The sequence below is a fragment of the Eptatretus burgeri genome, chromosome 12, assembly GCF_056783735.1.
Source record: "Eptatretus burgeri isolate ZD-2024b chromosome 12, Ebu_testis_v1, whole genome shotgun sequence".
Classification (NCBI taxonomy): domain Eukaryota; kingdom Metazoa; phylum Chordata; class Myxini; order Myxiniformes; family Myxinidae; genus Eptatretus; species Eptatretus burgeri.
Genome location: NC_140972.1, coordinates 40172835 through 40189222, shown reverse-complemented (window position 1 = coordinate 40189222; position 16388 = coordinate 40172835). Strand labels below are relative to the sequence as shown.

Here is a 16388-nt window from a genome sequence, read left to right as displayed (position 1 = left end):
TAAACTTCTTCCATTTTCGAATAATTGCACCAACAGTTGTTGCCTTCTCACCAAGCTGCTTGCCTATTGTCCTGTAGCCCATCCCATCCTTGTGCAAGTCTACAATTTTATCCCTGATGTCCTTAGACAGCTCTCTGGTCTTGCCCATTGTGGAGAGGTTGGAGTCTGATTGATTGAGTGTGGACAGCTGTCTTTTATGCAGAGAACGAGTTCAAACAGGTGCAGTTAATACAGGTAATGAGTGGAGAATGGGAGGGCTTCTTAAAGACAAAACTAACAGGTCTGTGAGAGCCAGAATTCTTACTGGTTGGTAGGTAATCAAATACTTATTTCATGCAATAAAATGCAAATTAATTATTTAAAAATCATACAATGTTGTTTTCAGGATTTTTGTTTTAGATTCCGTGTTTCACAGTTGAAGTGTACCTATGATAAAAATTATAGACCTCTACGTGCTTTGTAAGTGGGAAAACCTGCAAAATCGGCAGTGTATCAAATACTTGTTCTACCCACTGTATATATATATATATATATATATATATATATATATATATATATATATATATATATATATATATATATATATATATATATATATATATATATATATATATATATATTCTTATTACGAAAACTCTCATGTTGAATGTATGTATGTATGTATGTTCCCGAAATACAGCCAAAACAGAACACGATAGTGCAAATATTTTTTGGCCACCTTACTTCCCATTCACCTGCAGTGTGCAGTATCAAGTTTCGTTCAAATCAGGCAAAGAAAAAAATTATTAGAAAAGCAATTCCCGATTCAGTCACGATTTGGTATGATGATCCATGAAGCGCAACAACAAACCATGGAAAATGTGTTGATATACCTCGAGAAACCGGTTAGCCAAATGATGACTCCTGAGGTAAATGCTCAAATTTTATTCACGTTAAAGTTTGACCACTAGATATTATTTAAAAATTATATATATATGGTGTCCCCAAAAAAATACAACTTTTAAAATGCGTCGTTTGATCCTAAAAAAGCAGTAATTTTGTGACATGCTTCATTTCTTGTTGCAGAGACCTTGCAGTTTATTTTGATACCAAGCAAGCGCCAGAAAAATGCCAAGACTGACAGTACAACAACGGACGAAAATTGTTGAACTTTGGCACCAGACGAAAAGTGTCATACAGGTGCAACGTCTTTACTCGAGACATTTCGGTATCCACTTGCGCCATGCACCAAACTTTCGGACAATAAAGTGCACCAACGCAAAGTTTACCAATGTGGGAACCATCTGTGACCTTCACAAGGGTCAGTGGTCGGAAGAGGACAGGTCGTAGTGAAGAAAATGTGGAAATGGTGAGACAGGTGGTCGTTCAGAGTCCAAAAAAATCGATTCGACGACTTTCTGCCGAGACAAACATTCATAAGAGCACCGTTCAGAGGATCCTTCGCCAAGACATTCATGCCTTTCCATACAAAATTCAAACGGAAACGGTGCTTACTGATCAACAGAAATGCAAACGACTAGACTTTGCAAATTGGTTATCAGGAAGGTTGGAGGAAGATGCAGACTTCCTCGAAAAACTTCACATGATGGAGGAATGCCATGCTCACTTGTCCGGGGAGGTAAACAAGCAAAACTTTTGGTACTGGGGAACTGAAAATCCTGGTTATGCATCAACTGAACTGGTGCCTCGATCTGTTCTCAAAGTCACCATGTGGGTGGTGGTTGGTTGGTATGGGATAATTGGTCCATACTTCTTTGAAGATGACCAGGGACGCACTTGCACGGTAAACCAGAGGAACTATCGCGAAATGATTCAGGAATTCTATCTGCCTGAGCTACGTACTCAGGCCCGTAGGAGAAACAACCTGATCCAGATGAGAACCCATCGGTTCCAGCAGGATGGGGCACCGCCCCATACAGCCAGGGAAACAAGGCGTTTTCTCAACCAACATTTTGAAGGCCGCTTTATCTCCCCTACGAAGACGTTGAGTGGCCACCGTATTCCCCTGACCTTACTCCTCTAGACTTCTTCTTGTTGGGTATCTCAAGGACAGGATCTATGGAAACCCTAGGCCTCAGACTCTTGATCAGCTGAAGGAAAGCATCCACCGAGAAATCCAGAACATTCCTCAGGAAACGTTTCCCAAAGTGATGGAGAACATGACAATGCGTTTGCAGGCAGTGATCGGACAACGTGGAGCCTACGTCGAACATGTGGTCTAAAAGAAAACGACGATTCTATCCCAAAATTTAAATTTTGGTGGCAATTTTGACATTGGTACAATAAACTTCAACCTTTCAGCTTTCTATCCAGCTATATATCTTTTTTAAAAATATATGTTATGACCATCCTCTTTGCAGATGAAAAGTTGTATATTTTTTTGGGACACTCAGTATATATACGTATGTATATATGTATATATGTATACAGTGAACCCCCGCTTCATCGCGGTTCACCTATCACGCCCCCGGTTCATCGCGGGTTTTCCCTTGGAACGTAACTAATTTTTTTCTGCGGATTCCCCCGGTACATCGCGGTAATAATATATAAAATATAAATTATTTAAGCAATAAATTATAACGTGTGGTGCTCGACCAGTCACACAACGCACGAGACAAAGTTTCGCTTGTGAACTTCGAATATTTTCTACGTTTTTTTCTCCAAGCCCTACGATGCCGCCCAAATGCCCTGCACCTTCTGAGGCTTCTAGCAAGGAACCAAAGCGCCAGAGGAAGGTCCTGGGACGCTCCAGGAGAAGGTTAAGGTGCTCGATATATGCCTTGAGGAAGGAAAAAGGTTTGCCGCCGTTGGATGAGCACTGCTCATTCCCAGCACCTCAAAACCGACCAGACCAGACAAGTCGATCTCCGGCACCTCAAACCCAATCACTGCCAAACCGACCAGACCAGACGAGTCGATCTCCGGCACCTCAAACCCAATCACTGCCAAACCGAACAGACCAGACGAGTCGATCTCCGGCACCTCAAACCCAATCACTGCCAAACCGACCAGACCAGACGAGTCGATCTCCGGCACCTCAAACCCAATCACTGCCAAACCGAACAGACCAGACGAGTCGATCTCCGGCACCTCAAACCCAATCACTGCCAAACCGAACAGACCAGACGAGTCGATCTCCGGCACCTCAAACCCAATCACTGCCAAACCGAACAGACCAGACGAGTCGATCTCCGGCACCTCAAACCCAATCACTGCCAAACCGAACAGACCAGACGAGTCGATTTTTGGGGGGGGAGGCGTCCATTCATCGTGGATTTTCACTTAGCGCGGGGAGGTTTGGAACGTAACCCCCACGATAAACGGGGGATTACTGTATATATATATATATATATATATATATATATATATATATATATATATATATATATATATATATATATATATATATATATATATATATATATATATATATATATATATATATATATATATGTATATATGTATATATCTTCTTCTTTCGGCTGCTCCCGTTAGGGTTCGCCACAGCGGATCATCCGTATGATCTGCATAGTGATTTGGCACAGGTTTTACGCCGGATGCCCTTCCTGACGCAACCCTGGTCGCCTCTTACGACACAGGGATATGGTACACCTATTTTAACTGGGGTATACACCGGGCCCAGTACACTGGTACTCATTTCGCCGACCTCTGAAGGATGACAGGCTGAGTCAACCCCCTGGTGTATTAATTCAGTGGCCCAACGGGGCTTGAACTCAGGACCTTTTGGATCCCAAGCTGCTGCCCAAACCACTGCACCAACACCAGGATATATATATATATATATATATATATATATATATATATATATATATATATATATATATATATATATATATATATATATATATATATATATATATATATATATATATATATTAATTGTATATAATATATCGTTATATTGGATTATCTGTTAACATGGTCCATTTAAAATACTGCGGTCAATATAACCACTGTTCCCCAAGGATCACACAAATGAAGCCAACCCTTGTGGTGAAACACATGAGAAGCAAAAAGGCAGGAAGATGTTTCTTATTATAAAAGGGGGGTTTATTCAAGTAATGAATATGGGGGAAAGGGGTGACAGGACACTAAAATAGTGTGGGGCAAATCAAGCAGTCAACAGGCACAGATAGGGATGATGGGGCATGCAAACTTATGTACAAAGGAGATAAATAACCAAAGCCAAACCCAACTGTGGCATCAAAAATAAATACCGCAACTTCCCTAACAATGGGGAATGAGGGAGGCCTTGAGCATGGTACAAGCTGGTTGTGTGTCCAGTACAGACTGTGTATACTGGTCTTGCACAGGGTCGGTATGGCACAGGGCAGGAGGATGGTGATGAGGTGGACGATGTGGAGGTGAGGAATTAGGAAGCAACGTCCTCATATCTCGTGCAGTCCTGTGAGAGAGTGAGAAAATGCGCTAGAGTGTTGTTTTATTGCCGTTTGGGACTGCCGACGCCTGGTCTTTATTGGCTGTTCCACAGGACAGGGATAGCCTTTTCCAAGGCCACTCAAGTCAAAACAGAAGGTACCAGCAGAACCGCCAAGCCTATGTGTTGTGCTGTTGTAAGTGTCCATACTGTACTGCAAAGCACATTTTATTGTGCCATTTCAGTGCCTGTGTAAAATGTCCAAGTCCTCACCCAGCCTCACTCAGAAACACGACGTTTTGCCCAACAATCTTACTCCATACTATATTAACGGTATTGCTCACTGCCTCCTCAGCACACATTTTACAATATGACTTGCTTCCATAGAAATAGCTATTACAGAAGTAATTTACACTCCAAGCTATTTTATTCTCAGTCACATGGTCTGATATTCTTACCACAGTCCAGCTATGGACCCCAACTTCCCCTTTCCATGTAACAATATATCTAATATATAAAGCTCATTCTAACCACTGACTCACTGATATTAAAGTTCGGTTCCGTCTCAATGGACATCAAAGCCGATACCCTGAGAAAAATCACAGAACCATCAGAAAGCATCCGTAAATGAAAATACAAATAAATGAAAATAAATAAATGTAAAAATTAAATGAAAACAAAATGCAGGCGAATGATCCGAGACAATGGGGAAGCACGGTAGTTTCACATACCGACGGGCATTGAAGCTGATACATCAGGAAAAACATCACCAAACCATCGGAAGAAATCTGTAAAAGAAAACATAGATAAATGAAACTAAATAAATGAAAAAAACAAATGCATGTGAGTGACCCAAGACAATGGGGAAAGCACGGTTCGTTATTGCTTACAATATGTAAGCATTCCGTGCTCGTATGAATTAAACCTCCTAACGTGGTGGAGTAGCAAGGCACAGATCACGTCCCATAATCAGCTGTTGTGCTACTCGATCTGTTAACAACAATGGTCTTCCGCCACACAAGTGCATTATCTGGGCCGTGCTGTACACTCGTAAGAAGGTAGAATTGTGGTCGGCCATGATCAATAAATCCGAAACGGGTCTTCCGATTCGAAAGCGACATGACACTAAACTTTTATAACTTGAAGTGGGGAGGGGATTGAAGCCTTGGGGATGGGGGAAGGTAGGGGGGGGGCAGTTGATTTAATCAAGTAACTATTCTTTGCATGATATTGTATAAATTAAACTTTACATTATGCGGAATCTCCATTGGTACCTACATAATATCTCAACCTATTTAATCATTGTTTGTTGAAACCTCCCATGTAACGTTCAATCACATTTTCAAAATACTTTTTAGATGTGGAGTGATTCAAAACTTCAATGGAATCGAACGAAGTATGGTGGAATCGAGTACATCAAAGTCCCATCCACGAGTATTTGGAAGCCAGATATTGTGCTTTATAATAAGTAAGGACTTTTAAACATTATGATACAACACTGTAATCAGTATTTCATTCTGCATGTTATATTGCAATGTGTACATCTGGAAATGTTTTTTTTTAAACATGTTAATTGTGTCAATGGAACTTCTCACACCTCCACTAAAGGAATGAGTTGATAATACAGAGACAGAATAACTTCACAGATGCTGAGAAAGTTTTCTCAGTGGTGAGAATGATGGGTTTTGCTCTTGACCTAATGCTCTGTCCACAGCGCAGACGGAGATTTCCAGGTCCAAGAAAGAACCAAAGCGATGCTGAAGTTCGATGGTACCGTGCTGTGGACGCCTCCAGCCATCTTCAAAAGCTCATGTAAAATTGACGTCACATACTTTCCTTTTGACTACCAAAACTGCACCTTGAAATTTGGCATTTGGACCCACGACAAGGCCCAGATTGACCTGAGACTCGTCGGATCCAAAATTAATCTCAAAGACTTTTGGGAAAATGGCGAGTGGGTCATCATCGACGTGCCCGGGTACAAGCATGAGATAAAGTACGACTGCTGTGAAGACATTTTTCAGGATATTACTTATTCAGTGTATATTCGACGTCTGCCATTATTTTACACAATCAATCTCATCATCCCATGTTTGCTGATCTCTTTCATTACGGTCTTGGTCTTTTATCTTCCTTCGGATTGTGGCGAAAAGGTCACCCTGTGCATATCTGTGCTCCTCTCTCTGACTGTTTTCTTGTTAGTCATCACGGAGAGCATCCCTTCAACTTCACTCGTCATACCTCTCATCGGAGAGTATCTGCTGTTCACCATGCTTTTCATGACACTGTCCATCGCCATCACTATCTTTGTTCTGAATGTGCACTACAGAACGCCAGACACATACTCGATGCCAGATTGGGTGAGAACTGTTTTCCTGGAAACTCTCCCAAGCATCATGCTCCTCAAACGGCCTAAGGAGAAACACTCAGAGGAAAATCCATCACAAAGCTCTGGAGGCAGCTGCAGGCTTTCTCCTGACTGTCTGTTTACATTGAGTGCTGGAGCTTGCACGACTCCATGCTTGATGGACGCGCACGGCGGGTTCAATGAGCAGACCCTCGTGGGAAACTTGTTGAGCGATGCCAATGTGGAGTCCATTGACGCGCTCCTGGCACAGTTTGTGCTCTCACCTGAAGTTCAACAGATGGTTGATAGTGTCAAGTTCATCGCAGAAAACCTCAAGAAGCAGGATGAAGCAAATGATGTAAGTTTTTGCATTACTATCTATCAAATCTTTATTGAATGAGAATATGAATGTATATGTACAATCTCTTGGAGAAGCTGCAGATAACTATCAATATATAGAAAAACGAAAAGCACAGTTCGTCCGTGAAGCCGTGACTATACGTCTATTACTTGCATCCTGTCATACCTCTATGAATTACATACGAATGAAATGTACCTTTTGAACCCTTTAACCCTTTAAACTGCTGAAACCCCTTAGAGCTTCGACCTTTGAAGTCCTGACCCCCAAGATGCTCAAGATCCCTAAAGAACTATAAGACTCTTAAGACCCTTAAGACCCCCCCATCACCCCCAAGACCCTTGAGACACAAAAGACCCTTTAAGATCCTTAAGCCCCCTAAGCTGCTTTAAGACCGTTATACCCTCTAGACCACAAATCAACTTTAAGACGCAGAAGACCCCTAAGTCCCGTAAGACCATGAAGACCCCTAATACCCTCTCGACACCAAAGACCTTAAAGACCACCAAGAACCTTTTAGACTACCAATAACCTTTTAGACCCCCAAGACTCTTAAGACCCCAAAACCCCTAACATCCTTTAGACCCAAAGGACCCATTTAGACCGTTAAGATTCTTTAAGACACCCATTACCCTTTTGACCATTTATGACCCTTTAGACCCCAAAGACGCAGATGACCCTGAAGACCCCTAGTCCGTTAAGACCCCAAAGACCCTCTAAAACCTTCAAGACCCTTATTTTTCTTCTTTCATGTCATAACACATTTCCCAGCCACTGCAAAACACATAACAAGCTCTGGCATAGGAGTTGAGAGCCTTCAATTCATCTGGTCTGCCAGGCGCTGGTAAGAGAGGGCATTTCAGGAGATGCTCCATTGTTTGAGGAGCCTATCAACAGTCACAAATGATAGGGTGATTTTGATTATATCCTCACTTCTACATTAGGACTCTGCAGTGTCCAATTCCAGTCCTGAAGCAGTTGAGACCGACTGCTTTCAAGATCCTTTCGACATTTAAGACCCTTGAAGATCCTTTAAGACACCTAAAGACCCCTAAGACACCTAAAGCCTTGAAAGCCCTAAAGAACTCTAAGAGTCATGTGTGTGTGCATATTAGAACCAGGGAAAGAAATGGGTGTACACCTAGGAGTAGAGAGTTCTCATGCAGAAGGGACTTTGAAGGTCGATGAGCAGCTGGAGGACAACACTGGGTGCGGAAACCTGGCAGAGGGGCGTGACTTTCTGGAGTAAGTGGTGGGTTTCACCTGGTACATTGCCACACAAAGAATGCATGGTGCAGCAGAATAGCACTTTAGTAACCACATTGGGAAAACCTGGGTGGAGGCTCATCCCAATGGGGTTTGTGTGTGTGTTCATCCAATGAGACTTATTGTGTGGAGTGAGTAGTGTGAATTGAGTGAGTGCAGTGATATGGGCATAGTTAGGCTATGTGTGAGGAACACTGTGAGCCAGAGAGGTAAGACCAGACAGTCTAGACTCTAGATGGCAAATGGTGCAGGATCCCCCAGATGTTGTTGACCCGGACTCTGCTGAGAAAGCCGAAAAGTAAAGGTGGGGACTGATGCCAGCGTATGCAGCAGCTCCATGCTTGGCAGATACTGAGAAGGAAAGGTGGAGAGCATTGGAAATAACAGGAATGGTCTAATTGTTTTCTTATAAGAGAAATTCAAAATCAGATGAATTACAAAAGGAAACAGGTTTCCAGACTACCAGGGGGTGGGCATGCACTTGGAAGAAAGGAGAAATAACACAAAAATGAATGAGCATGACCTGGAGAGGAGCAGAATGATATCAGCATAAATACAAGATATGGTGGATGTACAGATGTGAAGATGGTTGAGAGGATGAGGTCGTGATGGACCACCCATTTGAAAGACGTAAATTATGAGGACGAGACAATGGACACAAGATGATTGCATAATCGGGATAATAAGGAGACAAAGGAATGCAAGCAGTGAACCAGCCTTGGCTTTTGGAGTGTGAGTCAGTGAGGGTTTCGTGAGGAATGCATGCAACGTTGGATGGCTTTGGGAGGGCAGTGTTTCGAGAGAGCAGCTGGAGCAATGCTAAAGGTAAGTTTACATTACAAACCTTCTGCATAAACTTGAATTTCTCACCTAAAGACAAGCATAGAGTCAACATAGAAGTATTACAATCTCAAATAATGCCATATTGGAAATATAGATACCATGAGAATGTGGGGAGTGTGATCATTTTGTAAATGTGTGTTCCACAGGTTGAGAGTGATTGGAAATACGTCGCTTTGGTTGTGGATAGAATATTCTTATGGGTCTTTGTCATAGCGTGCTCACTGGGTACGGCTGGCTTGTTCCTGCAGCCGCTCATGGCAACAAAGCACACAAGATGATTACATCGCTGATGTGTTCAGGAAGCTCATGATTGAATCAACATGCGTTGTCATCATTGGAATAATTACAGTACATCATACTACAGAGAATTGGCATCAGAATTTAAACACATTCTCAGCTAAACTATAAAGTTATGAATTTGTCTTACATGTGAGCTTAACTGTAAGGAATGTACGTTTTTCATGTACTCAGGCTTCAATGTGCTAGTAGCATACCCTTGGATTTTGAATAAGCTTTATTATATTTACATTTTTCAGTGTTTGGTGAAGAACGATTTTGATCGCAAAATGATTGACAGAACTTTACAATGAATAATAAACATTCGAGAATTGTGATTAGAATATGTATAATTATGTCACATGTGAATTATTATTTGCTGAATTTGCATAGATCTTACCACCTCTGACACAAGTGGAAAATTAAGACCATGAGAAAGAGCCGGGCCATAAAATCGATGAAAATAATTTCCAGATCACTCTGATATTTTATGCAAATATTTTCTCCTCAAATATAATTTACTTTAGTAACAAGTATCACTGATAGAAGAACTACAATGGCTCTCAGTAGAACGTATACCTCCACCAGGCTGAACAGTTTACATTTTTCTATCTCATTGATAGGCCATATCTGCATTCGGACCTTAAGGAAAATCAAATCGGCTTGTTCTTGTCACCAACACGCAACTCATCCACCAAGTTCATTCGAATCCGTCCAAATCTTTTTGAAATATCCAGCTCACAGAAAAGCAAACATGAAAGATGTCATGAATAGCAGAATACTCGTGAAGTCCATAAAAAATAATTTAATCTTAAAAATAATTTGTGGTTGAATTCAGTGAACTGATATGCAAATCCTGTTCAAATTTCAAGTCAATCGGATGAAAATTTGAATTTTCGAAATTTGGACAATGTTGACCTCAAAAGTAACTTGTTCCTTGAATTACTTGATCTGATATGCAAATCCTCTTCAAATTTCAAGTCAATCGGATGAAAATGAAGGATTTTAGAAATTCAGCCAATGTCGACGTTTTGGCCGATGTTAACCTCCAAAATAATTTGTGGTTGAATTCAGTGACCTGATTTGCAAATCCTGTTCTAATTTCAAGTCAATCGGATGAAAATTGAGAATTTTATATATTTGGCCTATGTTGAACTTTTGGCCGATGTTGACCTGAAAAACAATAGACTTCTTGCTTATGACAAACTCTACCAGGTAGTGAAGTTCCATGAAGATCGGCTTAAAATTGTGACCTGCAGGCGATTGACATACAAACAGACAAACAGACAGAATGAAAAATCATTCATAGAGTGATACTTGGCAAAACAGAACAAAGTAGAATGGCACTCCATGGAGCGCATACCTCTGCCAGGCTGAATAGTTTACGTTTTGTATCCCACTGATGGGCTGGATCTGAACCAAAGAAGAATCGGCTTGTCCGTGTCACCGAACCTACTCATCCACATAGTTTTGTCATAATTGTCTATTTTCTCCTTTGCCCCTGTGGTTGGCAATTTTCACTTCTCTTTCTGCTATTCCTTTTGTTATGGTGCATCCTTATCCGTTCTGTGTTCAAGCTCTTCCATAAGTCTTGACTCTGCAGTGCACAAAAAAAATATCACTGCTCACCTTCACTCATTCGTTCCCTTTATTTCCCGCATGTGGAACCATCTTTCACATTCTGTTCAATCTCAGTCTTCCCTCCAGGTCTTCAAGACAGCTGATCACCACCATCTCAGATCATCCCCAATCCAAAACCATGATCATTTATACTCTCCTGAACACACCCCAAGTCACCCTTCTTCCAAATTTTCAGTTTTTTCTTCCTGAGCGTTTTCCTTTTGTGTCCATCTTGTCCACCACATGCATCTTCCCCAAATCCCTTATTTTCCCATATCCCTCTGTTATGTCCCTCAACCCTGATGTCAATATTTCCCCACTCCGTTTATACTGCTCCTTTTGTCCTGTTATGTCCTGATCCGTTCTATGTTCTATGTCGTCCAAAAACCTTGACTTTGTATGCAAAAATCCCTCAGATCTCAGTGAAATGATTCCCTACATTGTGGAAAGGCAGATATCATTTCTTGTTGTGCTTAGTTCTACCAACTCCATAAGGCATCCACTACATCGCCCTGTTCGACCCACAAGACGTGAAGCTGTGCATGCTGCACTCCGAAGATGGATGGGCGAACAGATATCGCATGACAGCCCGTGAAGTTCGCTTGTGGCTGCTCGTTGCCTAATGCCCCTTGGACGTTTCCATGCCCACCCAGCTTTAGCGGGCATACGAGAAATTCATCCAAAGTCATTTCACTTCTCAACCATTTCCCCTATATCCTGTTTTTTTTTCTTCTTTTTTTTGCAAATTTCCTTCCCAACTTCTCTCCACCTCCCTCCTCATAATTTACCTTGATCTGTTTCCTCCTCTGTCTTACCTTCTTTCCTTTCTCCATATTTTCTCTTTCACCTTTTTCATCCACTATCTCCTTTGTCTCCTCAATACTCACTTAAGGGCAACCTACATAATTAGGATGTAAAGTGTGGAATTTTTGACCCCATTTCCCACCATTCCCTTCCACACCTAATTCAGTTGAACTACCCTGCCAACTCATAATATTTCATCATTCAACATGTTTGTGACTACCACCGACCCCAAGACACTTTTCGTACCTTGCATTCTGGCCCCTAAAGCAACTGCATTAATAAAATAATTATGTATGAATGAATACAAGTGGAAAATCATCCACAGTTGGTGGTTGGCTTTCAACTGTTAGTTCCAATCTGGACCTCTGGCTAATGATGCAGCTAACCCAGGTACAAATCCCATATCCCACTTGCCACATACCACGTGACTTTGTCTTTTCTCTACTAATGCCCTTGCATAAATTAATGTAAGAGTACAGTGATGTTGAAAAATGTCTTTGACCTGTGTGTGATGGTTGCACAAGCTCCGCCATGAGCCTCGGATCACTGTCGGAAAAAAAAACAAAAAACATTTGTGACAGGTTTTGACGACGACTACTACCACTACTACTACGACACCCCCATTTGATCTCACCTTGTTGGACGAGATGGAAGTTTGTCCCAAGTCTTGCAAGAATTGGCTGGCCAGGCCTGACGTTCAACTGGAGCTGATTTTCAGATCTATACTATAACGGTGAATTTGTATGTTTATTTGCTATTCGCAAAATCAAATATTCGTAGGTATATTGGTTGGTTGGTTGCGAGCGTTATTACTTGGCTATTTTATATTTTTATTTGCCAAGTATGTTGATCGAGTTGGTTAGTTTGTTACTTACGAAATCTAAAGATTTCGTAAGTATATTGATGACTTCCGTCCTTTGTTTGTTTGTTTGTTTGTTTGTGTGTTTGTTACTTACGAAATCTAAAGATTTTGTCAGTATATTGATGACTTCCGTCATCTGTTTGTGTGTTTGTTTGTTTGTGTGTGTGTTTGTGTGTTTGTCTGTAGGCACGATAACTCGAACGGAAGAAGCTACCAATGTCACGTGATTCAGGAGGGTGATGGTTAGCACTGATTAGGTTTTGGTCAAAATCGGTCAAAGGTCAAGGTCACAGTGAGGTCAAACATAATTCCGTAAATTCATGTGGAGAAATGGAGTATTTTTGCTTCGCTCGACGTTATGAGTTCGTTTTAACTTCTATTTTAATTTTGTCTTCGGTTTTTGCGATCGCTCAGGACGCTTAAAACTCGGTTGTCGAAATTCTGCTAAAAATCGGATGTTTTGGAGACGTTTTAAGATTGTATAAAAAATATTTCACTCGCCGCGTCACGGGTCGTCACATGGTGCAGCGCAGTCGAGCAGAGGCGTCGTTGATCACGTAAAGGTTTTCCGTGTGCGCGCTGACGGTGTTTTCGATAAAGATGGTGTTTAAAAGTCATTTTTTTTATCCCAATAAAGGTTATCGTCGCATGCCTGACTCGCTAAGCCGTCGGATTATGTAAAGATTGTTGGTGGATGGCCGAATATTATGGTTTTGTAACTCTGATAAAATAATATTAAATAATTGCGTGGAGAAATGGAGATTTTTGCTTCGGTTGACGTTACGATTTTTGATGGTTTGGTACAGAATCATCGTAGAAACTTCTGGTTTGCGTCGTCGCTACCTTCTCTAGACACAGTTTTTATGAGACAAAGTCAGAGGTCAAGTTGACGATTTCCTAAGTCCCAGTCTATGACTGCTTGTTTGTTTGTCTGTCTGCTCGCCGACAGCCCAAATTGCTCAGCCGATCGTTCTCAAACTTTCGGAGATTGGAGGTACCATCCCTGTGATGGTTGATGCGAAGTCAAAACAGGCCAAAAGGTCAGCATAGGCCAAAGGTCAAACACTAAAGGTGCAATTTCAAAAAATCCTCAATTTTCATCCAATTTACTTGAAATTTGAAAAGGATTTGCATATCAGGTCACTAAATTCAACCACCAACTACTTCTTGAGCTCAACATCAACCAAAATGTCAATAAAGGCTAAAATTTCTAAAATTGTCAATTTTCATCTGACTGACTTAAAATTTGAACAGGATTTTCATTTCAGCTCACTGAATTAAACCACCCATTATTTTATTTTTTGTTAAAAGGTCATCGCGGGCCTAATTTGTAAAGCTGAGAGATAGGGTCAAAAACTATGTATATCATGACATTTCAAAAAGTTGTGGACGAGTTGTGACAAAACGATGTGGATGAGTTGGTTAGGTAACACAAACAAGCGGTTCAATTTTGGTTCAGATCCAGCCCATCAGTGGGATACAAAACGTAAACTGTTCAGCCTGGCAGAGGTATGTGCTCTTCCGAGTGGTGTTCTACTTTGTTCTGTTTTGCCAAGTGTTGCTCTACAAGTGATTTTTCATTCTGTCTGTTTGTTTGTTTGTATGCCAATCACTAACAGGTCACAATTTTAAACAAAACTTCACCACCTAATAGAGTTCATCATAAGCAAGAAACCCATTCGTTTTGAGGTCAAAAGGTCAACATCGGCCAAAGGTCAACATAGGCCAAAGGTCAACAACTTTGTCAAATTTCTAAAATCCTCAATTTTCATCCGATTGACTTGAAATTTGAGCAGGATTTGCAAATCAGGTCGCTGAATTCAACCACTACTTATTTTGAGGTTAACATAGCCCAAAAGGCCACCATAGGCCACGTTTCTAAAATTGACCCTTTATATTTTTTTAAAGACCCTTTATAACATTTAAAGCTTTTGACCCCTAAAGACCCTAAAGATCCTTTTGTTAGAACCTTACAACCCTTTAAGAACTTTTAGACCTTTTATAACCCAAAGACCTTGAAGTCCCTGAAGTCCCTCAATAACCTTTAGACCCTAAGACCCTAAGACCCTTTATAACCCTAAGGCCCTTTAAGACCTTTAAGAGCCTTAACACCATCAAGAACACAAAGGCACTTTATATCCCGAAGTCCCTTTGGACCTCTTAAGATCCTGAGGACCCTTTAGGACTTAAAGACCCTGTAGACCCCATTAGAACCATTAGTTTCCGCTCAACAGGCCCTCAATCGGTAAACCACTTCAGTACAAAGCTAAGAGAGTGCAAAATAGCATTACTTAATTCAAATTATCTTCTTATTTTTTCAGGTTCTGCTCATCTTGGGAAAAGGGCAGAGGGAAAAGTCCCACGTAGAACAGAAAAAGTCATATGCAGCATAGAAGAAGTCCCACATGGAAAAGACAAAAATAAAAATTAATAATGTCCCTGACAACAATTTCACCCCATTATAATGAAATGGGATATTTTTGCGATTGTATTATTGCCAAACCTCAGGAATTTTTCAAGAGTCAGATTGAAATTTACATAGCTTGTTTGTACACGTGTAGTTTATGTGTATAAAATCTGGTTTAAATCAGTCAAAGGTCAAGGTCAATGCCATCAAAAACATGTAAAACACTTATTAGACCGCAATTAGAAAATGTATCAACCAGATTTGTTTTGCACAACATTCAATCATATAAAACACTTACGAGGTCAAATTTTTCAAATTACCAAATTGCTGTTTCCATGACAACTACTGTTTATTTGGATAATTCAATCATCATGTTATGCACATCTTTACTTGTGAAAATCGAAGATTTTTCAAGAATATTGGTTGGTCGCGTGCATTATTCTGTCTGTCTGTCTGTCTGTTTGTCTGTCTGTGTGTTTTTATGTTTATCGCCTACAGGTCACAATTTTGAAACCAATCTTCAAGAAACTTCACCACATGGTAGAGTTCGTCAAAAGAAAGAAGCATATTGTTTTTGAGGTCAGCCTCGACCAAAAGGTCAACATAGGCCAAAAGTTAACAACTAAGGTGGAGTTTCTAAAATCCTCGATTTTCATCCTATTTACTTGAAATTTGAAGAGGATTTGCATATCAGGTTACTGAATTCAACCACCAATTACTTTTGAGATGAAAATAGGTCATAAGGTCAACATAAGCCAAAGGTCAACAACTTGATTGAGATTTCTAAAATCCTCAATTTTCATCCATTTGAGTTGAAATTTGAAGAGGATTTGTGAATTTTGTCATTGCAGTCAACCACCAATTATTTTTAAAGTCAAATTTGTTTTATGGATTTTGCAAGTATTGTGCTATGCATGACATCTTTTGAAGATTTTTCAAGTATATTAGTGAGTCAATTTTGTTATTCTGTCTGTCTGTCTGTTTGTTTGTCTGTTTCTTTGTCAATCGCCTACAGATCTTCAAGAAACTTTACCAAGTTGTGGAGGAAATCTCAATGAAGAAGCCTATTGATTTTGAAGTCAAATGTCAAAGGTCGTCTTGAGGTCAAATTTCTAAAATCGTCATTTTTCATCTCATTCACTTGAAATATGAACAGGATTTGCATATTGCGTCACTGAATTTGGAAAGCAACTATTTTTGAGGACA

At 40.5% G+C, this 16388-nt stretch overlaps 1 protein-coding gene and 1 long non-coding RNA gene across 7 annotated transcripts in view; one reads left to right on the top strand and one right to left on the bottom strand.

The window, feature by feature from the left end:
- Positions 1 to 9499, top strand: part of LOC147015471 (neuronal acetylcholine receptor subunit alpha-3-like) — a 37816-nt gene extending 28317 nt beyond the window's left edge. For 4 of the 5 annotated variants that reach the window (XM_085850263.1, XM_085850260.1, XM_085850259.1 and 1 more), the window contains 3 exons: positions 5758 to 5867; positions 6114 to 7104; positions 9360 to 9499. In XM_085850263.1, coding sequence (XP_085706389.1) covers positions 5758 to 5867; positions 6114 to 7104; positions 9360 to 9491 — 1233 coding nt within the window. In that variant the 3' untranslated portion in view covers positions 9492 to 9499. Of the gene's footprint in view, positions 1 to 5757; positions 5868 to 6113; positions 7105 to 9359 lie in introns of those variants that run through there. The other variant, XM_085850262.1, reaches the window with a different exon arrangement.
- The window catches only part of LOC147015469 (uncharacterized), an 87262-nt gene continuing 74944 nt past the window's right edge, over positions 4071 to 16388 (bottom strand). For both annotated transcript variants that reach the window (XR_015050347.1, XR_015050348.1), the window contains 4 exons: positions 9215 to 9455; positions 8246 to 8721; positions 5131 to 5187; positions 4071 to 4426 (listed from right to left, as the gene is read on the bottom strand). This is a non-coding gene — a long non-coding RNA (uncharacterized LOC147015469). The remainder of the gene's footprint in view (positions 4427 to 5130; positions 5188 to 8245; positions 8722 to 9214; positions 9456 to 16388) is intronic.